The sequence below is a fragment of the Monodelphis domestica genome, chromosome 5 (genome assembly GCF_027887165.1).
Source record: "Monodelphis domestica isolate mMonDom1 chromosome 5, mMonDom1.pri, whole genome shotgun sequence".
NCBI classification, from domain to species: Eukaryota; Metazoa; Chordata; class Mammalia; order Didelphimorphia; family Didelphidae; genus Monodelphis; species Monodelphis domestica.
Genome location: NC_077231.1, coordinates 17,542,205 through 17,560,076, shown reverse-complemented (window position 1 = coordinate 17,560,076; position 17,872 = coordinate 17,542,205). Strand labels below are relative to the sequence as shown.

Here is a 17,872-nt window from a genome sequence, read left to right as displayed (position 1 = left end):
AATGATGGCAGTAATAGACTTGGCTAAATATCTTTGCCAAGGTTGAAAGATTTGCTACACCTCTAAAACTTCTGACAAGTATCCATTAGCTTCTAAGGTTTTTAAAATGTCATACAGCAGACTCGCGTGAATCCTAATGATAGTGGGCTAGTTTACTACTGTCTTTAAATGGGCTATTATAACTTTGGGGATTTTGATACTTCTTGAATGTGCATTGCCTCTTATACTACTGTTTTATAAATCTGTTACTTTGTTTTTTGTTTTTTAAATCCTTACCTTCTGTCTTGGAATCAATGGTTCCAAGGCAGAAGAGTGGTAAGGGCTAGGCAATGGGGGTCAAGTGACTTGTCCAGGGTCACACAGATGGGAAGTGTCTGAGGCCAGATTTAAACCCAGGACCTCCTGTCTCTAGGCCTGGCTCTCAATTCACTGAACTATCCAGTTGCTCCCTAAATCTGTTACTTTGTAAAAAATCATTTGCACTCACATTGTGGATCATAGCCAAGTTTTTTATTTTTAAAACTTTTTTATTGTTGTTTTTCCTTGAATTGCAAAATAGTATTTGAGTTTTATTTTTCTTTCATTTTTTATTTGAAGCACATGTCAACAGTATTGAGATTTTCTTCATTTTTTTTAATTTTGCAGTAATATAAGTTTAAAATATTTTGTCTACTGTCAATGCATACCCAAAAAAGATTTAGACTAAAAAATGGTGCCATCGATTGTTTTAAAAAATGATGGGACTTTCTTTTAATGATTAGTCTGATTCCAGGAGAAGAGAATAAAAAAAAAGCTAACCTGAATAGTGCCAATTGAGCACAAGGTCAAAGAGACCAACCAATCCCAGTGGGATTGATGAAATTTTGAGCCAAGACGAGGACTTGAACTTGTTTGGGGTTTGGGATTGTGACTGTCAGAGGCACGTGTCAGAGGCAAGACTTCCCTGAGCCCCATATTCTATCAAGCACCTCACTTTAGCTGCCTTCCTGGCTCCTGTAAATCGAGTCCATTTTTCTGTCTTTCATAGTGTGGCAAACTTTCTTCAGTCCTGGCTACTGATTGGGTAAGTGCATAATTACATAAATCACTTTAATTGGGCCCTGATTCAAGGACCTGTTCTAGGTTTGTTTTTCCTTTACTTAGAATTTTTACACATAAGACTTTGATATTCTATATTTCATCCAGAAGTTATTTTTTTCTCTTTTATTTGGATTTTTTTATTGTTTTTATTGTTCTTGCCAATTGATTCATATACCTCATAACCCAGCCATACTTCCTTAAGTGATTCCTGTGTTTTTCACAATCCTCCTCAGGAGGGAATGTATTATTATCCTATAATCCTATAATACAAAGCTTAAATTCTTTTTGAGAGTAATTTTAGGATAAGAAACATGCTATCCAGAAAGTGAAACTGTTTGGAGAAGGCATCATGAAGATGCCTGCACAGACCACATGCTGCACCAGAAGATCCAGAGTGAATTTTGGATGTGACGATTCGAACTGTGTGGGGTTGAATGCATTTGTTTTGTTTGTATACTCTTATGCCAAAGGGGCTGCCCTAATTGGCTTTTTGTCCATGTGCTTAGCAATCATTGGCTTTATTCTGTAGTATCCCCAAATCATTGAGTATAAATGGAGATTTTGAGCCTTTGGACTTCATCCCCCAGAAGTTCCTTAGTATTTCCCAAATTTCCATTTTCCTGTGTCCCCACGTTTGTATTTAAGTGGCTGTACCTCCTCCCTCTCTCTCTTGGACCTGTGTCCTGTGAAGTTAGACAGTTCTTTTGTTTTAGTTATTATTAATAAAACCTTATAAAATATAATATTTAGTTATTGATTATTAATTAAAACCCCGCATTTTTGCTTACCATGAAGCGATTACGAATTCTCAAAAATTTTTGAGCCGATAGCCTTACAGTAAAGATAGTAAGTTTACCCTGTTGCTGCCCACCACGAGGGTCTAGTGGTGGTGGGGTATGCCTACGCTCCTGCCCCACCCTGCCACCTGCTGCTCCTTGTTGTTTCTCTTGTCCATCTGCTTGGCCAGCATTCCTCACCACTCTCCGCCCAGCTTGGAGCTTCCTCTTGCCAAGACCAGACCTGTCACAAGAGCCTTCCAATCCTGGCCATTTTATTTCCACAGAGGGTGACATATAATATTCTTTCTGCCCCAATCCCTTTCCACACTCCATGTGTGTGTTTCTAGTCTGCCATAGTAATTTTTCAGCATAGAGAAAAGAACCCCACCCCTTCTAATTTTCAATCAGATTTTTTTAAAGCTGATCCTGGACTCCTAGTTTAGAAGGCTGTTACTAAAGGTTTTTCACAGGGAGGGCAGTTAGTTGCAAATCAGTAGATTTAATGTCAGTTTTGGGGAATAAGCCTGATTTTTTTTCCTTCTTTCTTTTGACCCAAAACTCCAAGGAGAAGTATTTTTTCTCTCATATGCAAATAAGCTATTGTTTTCCCTGGAAGTTTTGCTTCTTTATGTTTATTCTTTAAATAAACTCCATTCAGTGTCATTCAGGAAAAATGCTATTGCAAAGCACGCTTGAAACTCTGGAACAGTTTGAGTTGGTAGAGCTCAAAAGTGCATTTGGATCTGCTTAATTCTTATCTTGGGACTTTTTATTTTCATAGGAGATTTCCCACTTTATTTCCTTCTCCTCAAGAATATGCCACAAGCCAGGCTGTTTATACTACAAACCAACCTGAAATATTTTGACAAAGCTCTAAAAGTCTTAAATGCTCTCAATATGCAGAGAAGAGATGTGTGCTTCTATGAGAAAATTCAGACCTCTGACAAATGAAATCTAAATGGATAATAAATATAGGGGGATGGGAAGGAAACTTTAAAAGAGATCTGGAAGCATATTGCTAACTATTTTGAGTTTATTCTCCTCCTATAATAGTGAAACAGTCTATTGGGATTGGTGAAAAGAATTTTTTTGACTGCTTGTCTGCCCCTTCTCACTGGTTTATATTTAACATTTAATCAGTATTTACTGATTGCTTTAAGGTTTAAAAATTTTTTTTGTTTATCTGTATTAATCTAGTCAATACCTTTCTGTAATACTGAATCATTTTAAGCTTTTACATTTTGCCTATATTGATCTTTAATTTATACCTTTATGCTGAAGAATAAAATATTTCTGGATAAGCCTCTCTTCTGGAGAGAAATAAAGTATAACAAGACTGGAAATGTAGAAAGAGGTCATCAAGAATTCTAAATGACTAAAGACTTCATAGTTCATTTTGGAGGTGCTAGCTCCCAATTATTAGAATTTATGAAGCATATAGGTTCCAAATAGATAAGAGATGCAAGTTTGTTATACCATAATAAAACAAAACAAAAACCCAGATAATAAAGGAAGAGGAAGCATAATTGCCACCTATGGTTTCAGGGAGAGTGTTGTTGTTGTTGTTGTTGTTTTTAATGAAGGGATTAGACAATATCATGAAAGACAAAATATGCAACTTCAAATAAAAATGTAAAAATTGCTGCTTGAACAAAACCAGTGCAACTATAATAAGAAGAGAAACTGTTACTGAGGACAAATGTTTATATAAACATTCCTGATAAACTTTAGATAGCCAAGACATAAGAAAAATTTAATCATTAAGAAAGTATTTATTAAGCATCTACTATGCACCAGGCACTGAGGAAACAAATATAAAGTAACAAATGGTCCTTATTCTCAAGAATCTTAGTCTAACCAACACAAAATTCTAAGTCTAGCCCTGGTAATTACCCCAGTCCTAAACATAATATAATAGTATAATGGTTAGAGAGTGGACCTTGGACTCAGAAAGATACACATCTTTCAAGTCTTATCTCCAACTATGGGCAAGTCCTTTAAGCTTTCAGTGTCCACTTTTAACACTCAAAATTGCAGAACAGGGGCCAATTGCACTGGTAGAGGGCACTTACTCACCAGGAGTATCATATCAATGAACAGACAGGATGAGGCTAGTAATAAGAAGATAAAGAGGATAAAAAAAAGCTCTTTCCAAAATAAGTGGATCAAGGATATGAGCAAGCATTAAATTTTCAAAAGAATAAATGCAATTGGTGAACAACTGTGTAATCATAATATAACATATATGCCTGTGTCTTAGATTTTGGTAAACTCAAATAGTGGAGCTCAAAACACTCCTGCTCTCCTTCCTAGATCTATCCCAGATACAGATTTTATTATCATATCAGAATTTTCTGCTGGATATATGTAGGAAGTGAGAAAAACTCATGTCATCATATCCATGATTCTTCAGCTACCCTGGACAATACTAGGAAGTGAGAAGTATGACTGTTTCTCCAAAGATATGAGACTAAAACCCCAGAGAATTACAGCCTGGTTACCAAGCACTTTCCTTCCAGTGTCACCATGCCTGACTTAGCCCTGATATCAATTGCCCAAGGCTCAAGCATAAAGTCGCAGAATGTTTTGTCACTAGAGAAGTTCTCTCACCTTCTATTATTTCACAGGGTCACCATGTGGCTATTAAACTGATTCCTAAAGTTACACTAAGAACCCCTGCATTTTCTTGTCATTAAGGCCCAAGCCTGTTAAAGATGTCAGTGTACAACTGCTGCCCACTCACTTGTAGAATTTCTGTTCCTGCTCCACTCTTCTGGAAGTCCCAAAGAATCCTTTTTGTCAACCCAGGAAATGGGAAGTGGTTCAGGCTCAAAGACTTCTCCAGCAACTTCAGAATCAGATCTTAGGCCACCTCTTAAGCCATTAGGAGACTCTGAAGGGGTTAAAATATTCAATGAGAATGATGAAAAGTCTTCTTTCTTCCCATAGAGTGAATCTTTGCAAAACTAGAGAAAAGTCTATCATAGATACTAATGAGACTCTCATCCTGTAGACAAAAGTGAATGAGGGGAGGCTTAATGGTTGGGCTGGGAAAGGAGTCAGAGAAACATCTTTGATCAAAAGCTTCTCCAAGGGGGTAGCTAGGGGAATTGAGAGCCAGGCCTAGAGATGGGAGGTGTTGGGCTCAAATCTGGCCTCAGGCACTTGCTAGCTGTGTCACCCTGGGCAAGTCACTTAACACCTATTGCATAGCCCTTACTGCTTTCTGCCTTAGAACTAATATGTAATATTGATTCCAAGATGGAAAATAAGGCCTTTTTTATAAAGATTCTCCAAGACCTGAAAAGATGCTTGAGAACTTCATCCTCAGTAGCAATTTTAGATGATTGCCCTAAATTTCTGTCAAAATGACATCCTCAGAAAGATCTAGGATGTGGAGCCAAGATGGTGGATTAGTAGTGGTGAAACCTCTCAGAAAATCTTTCCAAATAAATCTTTTAAAACTGTCTCAAAACAACAGGAGTTAAAGACCTATAGCAGGATGGAGTGAGGGACTTTCCTGCTGAACACAACTTGAAATCTGGCAGAGAGAGTCAATTTTCATGGGATAAGGGGGAACTGGAAGGAAAACTGCACACAGAAGAGTGCTGGCCAAACACTCCCCCACCTACTACTCCAGGTTCCAAGCTTGAGGATAGGTCAAATTTGGGATCCTGGGACCCTGACTACACAAACAACAGAGTATCCCACACTCACTCCTTAAAGTCCCAGGCCCTGGTACCAGCCTTCACTGAGGTCAAGAAATCTGAAGTTCTTGGTCCTTTCAAGCCTATAGTTGTGGTGAATCCCTTGGCCCCAGGACAAAATAGCTGGGAGTGCTGATTCCTGAAAACCATCAGCAGAGGAGACAGAATCAGCAGCTTTCAGAATTCCTAGTCCACCAGCAAAAAAGGAGTGGGGTGGGAAAATGAGCAAACAGAAAAAGAAACACACAACCTCAGAGTCAATAGGGGACAGTGAGATCCAAGCAACTACATGCAAAACTTCAAAAAATGAGAATTGAATTCAGGTGCTGGAAGAACTCAAAAAGGAATTTAAAAAATCAAATAAGACAGGTAGAATAAAACGGGGAAAAGAAATGAAAATAATGCAAAATGAAAACAAACGCTTAAAGGCAAAATTGGTCAATTGGAAAAAGAGGTAAAAGAATCCAATAAATAATTCATGAAAAGTAGAATAGTTCAAAAGGAAAAAAAAATCAACAGGTTACAGAAGAAATTCATTCTTTAAAAACTAGAATTGGCCAAAGAGAAACTAATGACTTCCCAAGACATTAGGAAACAATAAAACAAAATCAAAAGTATGAAAAAATAGAAAATATGAAGTATCTCATTGAAAAAACAACTGAGGGTCAGATAGGTGACTTAGTGGATTGCAAGCCAGGCCAGAGGTTCTGAGTTAAAATTTGACCTCAGACAGACACTTCCTAGCTGTGTGACTCTGAGCAATTCCCTTAACCCCCATTGCCTAGCCCGTACCACTCTTCTGCTTTGGGATTGTGGTTCCAAGATGGAAGGTAAGGGTTTTTAAAAAACTGAACTGGGAAATTGATCCAGGAGAGATAATTAAAGAATTATTGTTCTGCTGCCTAAAAATCATGATAAAAAGCCTAGCAATCATATTGGAAGAAATTATCAAAGAAAACTGCCCAGATATTCTTGAACAAGAGGGTAAAATAGAAATTGAAAGAATCCACAAATCATCTCCTGCAGTAAATCCCCAAATGACAACTTTGAGGAATGCTCAAGATCTCCCAGGCCAAGGAGAAAATACTGAAAACATTCAGAAAGAAACAATTCAAATATCATGGAGCCCCAGTCATAGGATCTGGCAGATTACACATTAAAGAAGACTTGGGATATGATATTCTTGAAGGCAAGGGTACTGGGTTTACAACCAGGAATCACCTATCCATCAAAACTGGCTATACTCTTTCAGGGAAAAATTTGGTCATAATAAAATGGCATAATTCAAAGCATTCCTAGAGACTAAACAGAAAATTTCATGTCTAAATACAAAATTCAAGAGAAGCATAACATGTAATTAAGAAAGAGAAAAAATTTAAGGGGCTCAACAAAGTTGAATTGTTTATATTCCCGCATGGAAAGATGATATTTGTAACTCATAAAATTTTTATCATTATCATAGTAGTTAGAAGAAGTATACTGTGACAGAGGGTGTGATACTAAGGATGATATGTAAAAAAACACTATGGCTGAAAAAAGAGGATTTTACTAAGAGAAATGGGAAGAGAAACATAAAATGAGGCAAATTATATCACATAAAGAAGCATGGCAAGGAAGGAACTATTACAGTGGAGGGAAGGATGAGAGTGGTGGTGAAGAGAAATACTTAAACCTTACTCCCATTGGAATTGGCTCAGAGGGAGAAGAGCAGCCAGATTCAGTGAGGGATAGAATCCTATCTTACTCTATGGAGAAGTAGAATGGGAATAAGAAAAAGAGTAGTGTGGAGGGTAGTAATAGGACAAGTTGGAGGGGCATTTAAAAGACCCTATAGAGAAGTAGGAGGGGAATAAAAAGGTGGTGATAGGATGGGGAGTAATATAAAGGTTGAAAAATGGGGGGATTGATGAAAAGAAAAACACTGGTGTGGAGGGAAAGAGTAAAAGGAGAAAGGGAAGGAAGCAGATAGCAGAGTGGATTAAAAAACAGATTCCTACCCTATGTTCTTCATAAGAAACACATTGGAGGCAGGTAGACACACACAGAGTGTAAGAGTCTGGAGCAGAATCTATTGGGCTTCAATTGACATAAAAAAGCAGGAGTAGCAATCATGATCTCAGACAAAGCTAAGGCAAAAATAGATCTGAGTAAGATATGGAAGGTAATTACATCTTCATAAAAGTTAGTATAGATAGTGAAGTACTCAAAATAAATGTGCCAAGTGATATAGCATCCAGATTTTTAACCAAGAAACTAAAGTAGCTTGAGAAGGAACTAGACAGTAAAGCTTTACTAGTGGGGAACCTCAATCTTTCCCTATCAGAACCAGATAAATCAAACAAAAAAATAAATAAGAAAGAAGTAAGGGAAGTGAGTGAAATTTTAGAAGAGTTAGAGTTAGTAGTTATCTGGAGAAAACTGAATGGGGATAAAAAGGAATATGCTTTCCTTTCTTCAGCACATGGCAAATATACAAAAATTGACCATGTACTAGGGCATAAAAACTTCACAACTAAATGCAGAAAAACAGAAATGATAAACACAAATTTTTCAGATCATAATGCAATAAAATTATAGTCAATAAGGGTTCATGAAAAGGAAAATTAAAGATTAAATGGAAACTAAATAATCAAATCCTTCAAAACATGTGGGTCAAAGAACAAATTATAGAAATAATCACTGAAGAGAATGACAAGAAGACAACATATCAATTATGGGATACAGCCAAAGCTGTCCTCAGAGAAAAATTTATATCCCTGAATGCTTTTATCAGTAAAATAGAAGAAAAACAGATAAGTGAAGTGAGCATGTAACTAAAAAGACTAGAAAAAGAACAAATTTTAAATCCCCAATGAATACTAAATTGGAAATCCTAAAAATCAAAGGAGAAATTAATAAGTCTGAAAATTGAACTAATAAATACTATTAGAAGTTGGTTCTATGAAAAATAACAACAAATAAAATAGAGCATTGGTTAATTTGATTGAAAAAGGAAAGAACAGAATCAAATTACCAGTATTAAAAATGATAAGGGTTTAGTCACCACAAATGAAGAGGAAACTAAAGCAATCATTAGGAGCTATTTTGCCCAATTATGACAATCTGATAATCTAGTTGAGATGTGTGAATATTTACAAAAATATAAATTGCCTAGATTAACAAAGAGGAAATAGAATACTTAAATAATCCAATCTTAAAGTGACATCCTCATTTCTCACACTTCGGTCTTAGCTTGGGCTAGATGACCAGGTGGCTAAAATGTCTTCTCAAAGTAGCTTCAGGGATATTGAGGTCAATTCCTGAGCATACAGACCTGCTCATGAAGGTCAATTACAGGGAAAAAAAACAGTAGTCAGGTTACTTGGGGAGCATGAGATCATTTAAAGTACCTGGTGTTTGGATAAGGGAAGAGAAAAGTCACCTACATGGGGAGAGGGCCAGAGGAGAAGAGATGTGAGGAGATCCTCACAATCTTTGCTTGTTGCATAATTCTGAGCAGGACTTCATTCTTTAGATATCATTGATACTGTATAAGAGGAAAAAGAATGTCTGTGCTATTGTTTTGGGCAACTTAAATTTTTGTTAGCTCAAAATTTCTCTTTTCAATTTTCATAAGAAATATGGAAAACATAGCTCGAGAAACAATTTGTAAGTTATTGGGTTGAAGGGCAGGACTGTTGTGAATGAGAAATTTGTTACCAGTCCTGAGGCAATGGAAATGAGTTATAGGTATGTAGAAATTCAGAAGCTAGAATTGCCAATTTGTAGTGTCAGAGCTGGAAGTGACCTCAGCAGACACAGAGTCCAAGCCATACCAAAAAGGGACCAACAAACCCAATAAGGCATAATCCAGCTTACTTGACATTTCTGACAATGGTTTCCCAGGGTAGAAGGGCCACTTTTGGACAACTCTACTTAGTAGGTTGTTTCTCCCCCCAAAAGCTGTGACTTTTTATTACCATAGAGATTGGAAACTATAACTCCAGAATTCATAGGCTTTGGGCATTTTGGAATAGAAACTTCTAGAATGACCTCGTGAAGATATCTGGGAGAAAGACACCAAAAGGACTTAAGAGAAGTCAAGAGACAGAGTTCAAGTCACTCCATCTTGGGAGTTATATGGCTTTTTCAGGGTCAAGTACTGAGCCAGGTCTTTAGGTTTATGCCTCTCTGCTTTTCCCTCTAGTGAGGGACCATATTGTGAGGGCTTGCTTTCCTGGTAATGTCAATTAGTGAAGGCACTGATGAGCAATCATTAAGCAGATCTGGTTAGGTTCTGAACTCTGCCTAGATCCCACTTGGAGAAAAAGAATGTTCTGGCTATGGACATTGGTAGGCACAGCACATATTGATCCAGAGATTTGGGAATCAATGTTCATGTTCATTGTCTTGGACATGTAAAGAAGAAGCTCTATCCATGGTATTTTGTTTTTAAAAGATACTATTGTAAATAAGTCATTTCAAAGATATAGGTAAGGGAGAACATGAATAAGAAATAAACAAATTGGTTTCCTAGTCCTTGTGGCTTGTCCATGGCAACACATCTTAGTGACAGAAAGGGGAACAAAATGAAGGCAGAGTCAGTGTAGACCAGGCCAAGGTAAGCATGGAGGTGTTAGTGTAGTTAGGTGTGTCTTCAGGACAGACTGAGACATGGTATGTGTGGGGTGATCTTAATACATAGAAATGACCTTAAAAAGGGGATGTCGCATCAAGTCAATCAGCATTTATTAAAAGTTTATGCTAGTGAAAGCACTGGCATAACTTATATCAGACTATTTACCATATGGGGGAAGGGGGAATGAGAGTCTAGATCACAAACATCAGAAAACAATTGTCAAAATTGTGTCTACAGGTAACTGAAAAAATTTTAATTTAATTTTATAAAAGTGTTCATGTGAAGCTAGGCACTGTGCCAAATTCTACAGGTACATAAAAGGGCAAAAGATAGTTTTTGGTAGCTTTCAGGTAGCTCATAACCTAATGGAAGATACAAACCAGTATAAATACAATATAGACAGGATAATCTGTACATCTCAACAGAGGAAAGGCACTAACATTAAGCAGGACCAGCATATACTCTTGAAGATCGTGGAACTTCAGCTCAGTCTTGAAGGAAGCCAAAGATGTTAGTAAGTGGAGATAAGTGGGAAGATCATTCCAGGCTTGGAGGATAAGGGAAAATGCTCAGAGTTGGCAGATGGAGTGTTTTGCTTGAGGAACATACGAGGAACATACTGGATACAAGTTTCACTGGATCTCAGTGTGTGGAGGGAAGTAAGGTGTAAGAAAACTGGAAAGATAAGAAGGGGCCAGGATTGAAAGACTTTACTATCCAAACCAAGGATGTTATGTTTGATCCTGGAGGCAAAAAGGAGCCCCTGGAATTTATTGAATAAGCATGGTGACATGGTTTCCGCACTCTGGGAAGATCATTCTGACAGGTGAGTGGCTAATGGTTCAGAACGATGAGACAAGCCAGGGAAACCAACAGAAAGACTATTGCAATGATCCAGTATTGAGTAGATGTATCAGGATGATGGTGATGTCAGAGACAAGAAGAGGATATTTCAAAAGTAGAAAAAAGCATGACTTGAGAACTGATTGGATATAGGTGGAGGAGTCATGGATAACACCTGGGAGAGGGCTTGGAAGAAAATGACAGTATTTAAGCTATCTCTAAGACATCTTAACTAACATGAGATATCCATGAGAGGTTAGTGCTGGACATATAGATTTAATAGCTTTTAATAGCTTGCTTCATAGAGATGATAATTGAAACCATGGAAGCTAATGAGATCACTAAGTAAGAGAAGACAAGAGATGACAAGAAAATTCAAGACAAAACTTTGGGGAATGTCCACAATTATCAGTCACGACCTGGATGAAGAGGCAATAATGGAGACTAAAAAGTTGTAGTTAGACAAATAAGAAGAGAAAGGGGGGAATAGCATTTCAAAAATCTAGAACAGATAGAGATCCAGAAGAAAAGGGTGATCCGGTGTCAAAAGCTGCAGAAAAATCGAGGAGGACTCGGAAAAGGCCATTGGAGTTATCTATTGAGAAATCATTGGTTACTTTGGAGAGGGGCACTTTCAGCAGAATATTGAGATCAGAAATCATTTTGCTGAAAGTTTAGACCTAGAGAAAAAGTATAATTCTAGACAGCTTTCTTAAGCAGCTTATATAAGGAGGAGAGGAGAAATAGAGGACAATAGCTAGCAGAAATCATAGAACTGAATGAGAAGGGAGATGTGGGAATTTTTCAGGCCACAGAGAAGCAGTAGACAGGGAAAAATTAAATATGTGAGAGAGAATAGACACAATAGAGGAGAAAATCCACTGTAGAAGATGGAAGGGGACAGGATCAAGGATCCATGCAGAAGAATTTGCCTTAGCATTATGGGTGTAGGAGGAGAAAGTGGCAGAAGGCATCTAAATTATATGAAATGGAAAAGTGAGTAGGAAATTTTGAATAATCTCAAGTTTGTTTGTTTGTTTTTTAATGAGGAAAACTTTTCAGCTGAGAGGGTAGGGATAGGGAGGACCCCAGAGTTGTTAAGAAAGGATGAAACAGCTGATATTTTTTTAAGATTGGAAAAGCACTTTGCAGACACTGTTTCACAATGGGAATGAAATATTGAATGTGAAGGATGGTGTGAACTACAAAGCACTATATAAGAGTTCCAACATCGTATAGGGAATAGGACACTGTGCTTGGAGTAAAAGGACCTGGGTTCAAATCCCACTCTAGACACCTCTAGGTGTGTTACTGTAGGCAAATCACTTCACCTTCCTGTGCCTCAGTGTATTCATCTATAAAATGCAGGTGTAGAATTTGAGGGCCTTAAGGTATCTTAAAAGATACCTTCCAACTCTAAATTTATGATTCTATGATCCCATAAAGAACAATTATTTTTTAAACCCTTACCTTCTATCTATGCATTGGTTCCAAAGCAGAGGAGTAGGGGTTAAGCGACTTGCCCAGGGTCACACAGCTGGGAAGTGTCTGAGGCCACATTTGAACCTAGGACCTCCCATCTCTAGGTCTGGCTCTCAATCCATTGAGCTACCTAGCTTTCCCCTAAAGAACAGTTATTAAGAGGAGCAAAGACAGTTTAATTTTATGATTTCTCACAAGATCATTGAAGCTTCATTAGAGTTAGAAAATGAGGCCAGATGGACGGCAGACCCAAACCAAGATGGCTGTTTTGTGATCTAAGCCATTTCAGGCAGATCTTTTCATGGATTTACTCCTTCCTGTGGATTTATTCTACTCTCTACTGGGAATTTATTTAGATGTCAGCATCATCATGGGACTCTCCTCCAAATGAGCTGAGGACCCCTGAGCTTACAGACCTGGGTGGCTGTATAGATGTAGGTCTTCTTCATCCTTCTGGTGAACATCCATCTTCTTGTAAAAAACTTCCTGAAGAACATTCCCTCCTTGGGAAAAAGCATAAGAACAGAGGACTTTTAAATTGTGGCATTCATACCTTGATTCCCAAACTCTTGCCATTCTCATCACTATTTCTCCAGCTAAATCAATGCTCCTCTCATTGAAAAGATGGGCATGTCTTCATTTTCCCATGGTCCATCTGCTTTCTAGTTTCCCTTCCCAGAATTAATACTTTCTTAGAATTCCACATTTGTTTATATTAAGACTTCCAGTTATGGCTTATGTGCTCCTCCCCTTTTGTATATCTGTGCCAGCCCTCCTTTGGTCACCTATGCTTCATTAGTCTATCATAAGACATTCAAGAGATGTCAACAGGTCATATCTTTATTCTAAACCTTGCTATTCACTTTTATTGAAACAAATGAGCTGATGCCTCAGCTTCATCAGGTGTCTTTCCTTTAATTCTAGTGTAGGAACACCCCAAAGAAAGCAAATCACTCTGTACTTGTAGGTTTCACCACCCCAGAAACTTTCCCAATCCTCAGACAAAGACCTTACATTTAGGTCTGCTATTGGGCCATCTGAACTATAACCTAATGGAGTTCACACCTCTGATTTGGTAAGTCCATCTTCTAGTCTTGGACCACAGGAAGAAAGCAAGCAGGAGCAGCATTATCAGAATGACCCCAAGGATCCAAAACATGTTGAAGGCTTTGTGATCTGTGAAGAAGATACACAATGACCTGGTTTCCTACTGAAGTGACATGGATCCTCTGAGCTAAAGGCCAGTCAATGCATCCAAATGAAAATATTGGATTCCTTCTAGGAATTCCAAATGCATTTATTGGTTCATTATTTTAAAACTTCAGATTAATGGGTACCTAAATTCCACATCTTTCCAAAGCACTAGGTGCTTTAACTACCTCCAAGAATAGGCTGGGGCTTAGGAATAGAGTCTTTAATCAGAGAAAGCACCCACAATCTAGCAGTGAGGAATAGAGAAGTCCTGTGCTATTCCTTATAGAAGGGCTATGCAAGCTTCTCAGATGGTGAGAAGCAGGTCATTGGAACTCTTTCCAGATGGCTGTGTGTCTGGGAGTTCCTACATCTCTAATACCTGAGTAGGATTTATCAGACTGGTTTAGAACAGTGAAACTAAGACAGTGAAACTGTCTCAGAGGATGGTGTTGTGATATGGGGGCAGTCAAACAGAGGGCAGGCTTGGCTTGCTCTTCATTGAGCTGGCCACCATGAAAGTCAGTAGAGCTCCACTCCCTCCTGTTAACTTCATCGAAGTGACCCCATGATTACCTGAGGCTTCATGAGGTTCTGTGGGCATCAGAACACCTGCAGGAGAAAGAAGGAGAGCTGTATTCTGGGAGAAAGGAACAGGTTCTTATTCAATAAAGTTTCTCTGCTTCCTAAGATCCTGTTTCAGGCCCAAGGTCTCTTGACCTTGCTCCCTTAATCCTCCTTTATGCACATATATGAGTCTCTTGATCTTCCTCTTTCAAGTCTGTGAGGTTTGAGACAGTTCCAGAGATGATCACAGACTTTAGCGGGAATCCTTTCATTCTTTGCCTGCTCCTCTCCTTGCTACCCCAAGCCATCATGGTATGATCCCCAGTAACCTCAGTCCAGGCTTTCTGGTCCTTACCTGAGCACCTCACCCCAGCATCTTCTTTGTGCTCACAATCTGTCTGCTTCCAGTGATCAGCAGTACAATTCCACAGAGAAGACTCATTTCCTTTGCAATGAACATTATTCAGCCAGATGGGCCCAATTCCTCGGCCAAATGCAGCCTCCCCTGGGGCACCCAGGGCTGAGCCACAACCTAACTGTTGACAGACCACCTTAGCATCAGCCAGGTCCCAGGAGTCATCACACACTGTCCCCCAAGAGCCTTCATGCCAGACCTCCACACGCCCTGAACACCGGGAGTCTCCTCCTCGTAATCGAATCTTGCCTAGAAATGCAAAAGCAGGATTTGTTCCTCAAGCAACAAGAAGTCATCCCAGCCTCCAAGAATCCCAAGTAAGAGAAGACGCCCTGGTGACATCCAAGTGACAAGAAGACATAATCACAGCCTTGGCTTCTTGGCTTTGGACATTCAGAAGAATAAAAATGCATGTCAAGGATACTATCTGTTTCCTTCTTTGGCAGCACATTGGATAAGAAAGGAAGCAGAGATAGATGCCTTCACCACTCAGAAGCTGCTTGAGATCTAAGAGGGATCTTATCTACCTCTTGTGTCTGATGCAAGCCTGCTCCAAACAAACCTTGGTGGGCTTGGATGGTGATAGCATGTTCTCTCTCTTTCTCTGTACCCTCTACAGATCCAAACACACCTTAACTCTCTTGTCTGTGGTGAAATTAGACAGTTCCTAGAGATTAAATTGTCCTACTTTGGCTAGGAGAGAGCAATCTATACCTTACTTAGTATAATTCTCTATGGAGGCAACCATAAAGTAACCTCCACCTTATTTTATCTCTTTACACCTCAGTTTCTTCACATGCAAAACAAGAGTTATACTGGATGAACTCCCAAGATATTTTCCTTATTCATTCCCATCCCAGATTCGAATGAAGAAATATTGACAAATTGCAACATTTCTCTGATTAATTAAACAATTAGCAATTTATTTCATAAAATTTTTTCATAAATTTTTTTCATAAATTCATAAAATTATTTCATAAAATCTAGAAACTTTCCATGTCTCTCTAAATTTAAATAAGATTATTGACTATGCTACAATTAATAATGTAACAATGAAACAAAACCATAAATAATTATTTACCATATAATCATCTATGAAAATGATCATGGCTGAAGTACCATCATTGCAATCTTCTCAATTTTGGAAACACAGTCATCATTCACCTTTTTCTTCACGTTTCTTTGCAAGAAAAGCATTAAACCCAGTCTTCTCAGGAATGAAATTCTTAGTCCTTTTACTCTGTCCTCTCTTTAGCCACTGCACTAATAGTTTCTCCAAAATGATAATTAAACTTTCAGTCTCCTCATAAACTCCTCATAGGATGATAGTTACTCTATCACTCTAAGATTCTATTACCTTTTAAGACACAATCACAGTACCTATGTTCTTTGTGGGAGAGCTATTTAAGTTAATATTACATGGATCTATGCTAGATATCTTCCTCTCAGATTCTTTCTTCTTATACTAACTGGAACTGAACTCTCTCTTGAAGACACAATATCTTTTGGATTGCTTTTTTATAAATTAAGTTAAAATTTTTCTAATGGGTGGTCCATCTTCTCTCCTCCCACCTTCCCTCCTTACCAGGAAACCAAAAAGAAAGAAGCAAACTCCTATAAACATATGTAGTCAAGCTCCATTATCACATCTGTATTCTGAGGATGTCCTCTCTCTGACCAGAGGTTGGTAGATTTTTTCACCAGTCCTCTAGAATTGTGGCAAATCATTGTTTTAATCAGAGGTTTTTAAGTCTTTCAAAGAGTATATTTATTTACAATACTGTTGTGCAAATTGTTTTCCTGGTTCTGATTAGTATTCAGATCAAATTCTTCTCTACTCTGCCTCTCTCTGCCTTGGCTTCTCATTTTCTTAGCTTCCTCAAGTCCCACAATTTCTTTCTCCCATCTACCTCTGGAACAGCCATAACTTGGGAACACTCACACTGCCACCTCTGCCATCATCATCCCCATGCCTCAGTCAAGCTACTTTTGTTTGGTGGCAGAATTTCTAGTTTGGGCTCTGGCAGTTACTTATAAGAGGAGCTCCAAATCCATCATATACCATGGAGGCAGTATGCCTTGATTGAGGGAAGATACAGAAATGTTAAAGGGTAAGGAGATGTCCACTGGGCTTTGTGTTTGTGTATACCCATGGAATACTAATGTCCCCTTTGGCAGTAACTAAGTGCCCCAGAGGTGCCTGATTGTCCATGAGGTTCCAAAGATGAAGGAGGGAAAACTTTGAAACTATGATGGGACACATCGATTGGCTGTAGACAGCACTTCTATCTAAGACCTGCTTTGTTCAAGTTTTTGCCTTTCAGTTAAGTTTCAGAAGGACTTTAAAATGTCCTCCCTATTGGTGCAATAAAAAAAATTAGGTTCTCACTTCCTAAACCACACAGGAGGAAGAAGTTTAGGTTTGTGTGTGATCGTGACCCTTTATTGCTCTTTGTTTCTGTTCTGATGATATATTTTACTAGTCTTTGTTACTGTTTCTCACTCTTTGCTTAGGTCCATTAGTATGACGAATTACAAAGTCTAATCTGGGCGTGAGTTTACTTTTAAGGTTCTGTGTAAATTATTTAGGGTACTTGGATCCCACAAACCCTAGTGGTGAGACATAGGAGTCACAGAGTCACAGGCTCAGTCAGTATGGGCTTCCTGAGCATCAACACGCCAGAGGCAGTGCAACATCATTGCAGAGGGAGGAGCTAGAGTATTTAAAAACCAAGTTGGGAGAGTGCTCATTTTTACCTTTGAATGAATAGTCTCTGCAACTGCTCTCTGCTCTTTATCTTAGTTGGCCATCTCTGGCAAGCTGAGGCCTGAGCCAGGTAAATGGAGAATCAGATTGATCTGTCAAGTTAGAAAGACTATTTCTCTTCTTCTATCTATTTCTCTATACTAATAAATAAATAAATCTGCTAACAAGCCTCCAGATTTGGATTTATAACACTTATGGAGACCTGAAGTTGGTGATGAACTCCCTCTTTCATGCTCTTTCCTCCTTTTCCTCTCCCTCTCTGAGTTTTTCACAAAAGTAGCTTACTAGAAAATAGTTTTCTTCTGCACTTCTGGATTCTAGAGACTCAAGGCAGCATATAAGAATCAGTGAGATCTTAATCTTGTGTCCTTTTAAATTGGATTATTTAGCCTATGAGAGATGGAAGGTGGAAAGCTTCTTTTT

The 17,872-nt window shown here is 38.4% G+C and overlaps 1 protein-coding gene across 1 annotated transcript in view; it reads right to left on the bottom strand.

Annotated features, from left to right (window-relative positions):
• CD163 (CD163 molecule) overlaps positions 1-17,872 on the bottom strand; it is a 62,361-nt gene that overhangs the window by 3,319 nt on the left and 41,170 nt on the right. Inside the window, exons 12-16 of the mRNA XM_007502834.3 lie at positions 14,623-14,931; positions 14,277-14,312; positions 13,575-13,685; positions 12,926-13,012; positions 4,603-4,752 (exon numbers count right to left, since the gene is read on the bottom strand). Of these exons, the coding sequence (XP_007502896.1) occupies positions 4,603-4,752; positions 12,926-13,012; positions 13,575-13,685; positions 14,277-14,312; positions 14,623-14,931 (693 nt within the window). The remainder of the gene's footprint in view (positions 1-4,602; positions 4,753-12,925; positions 13,013-13,574; positions 13,686-14,276; positions 14,313-14,622; positions 14,932-17,872) is intronic.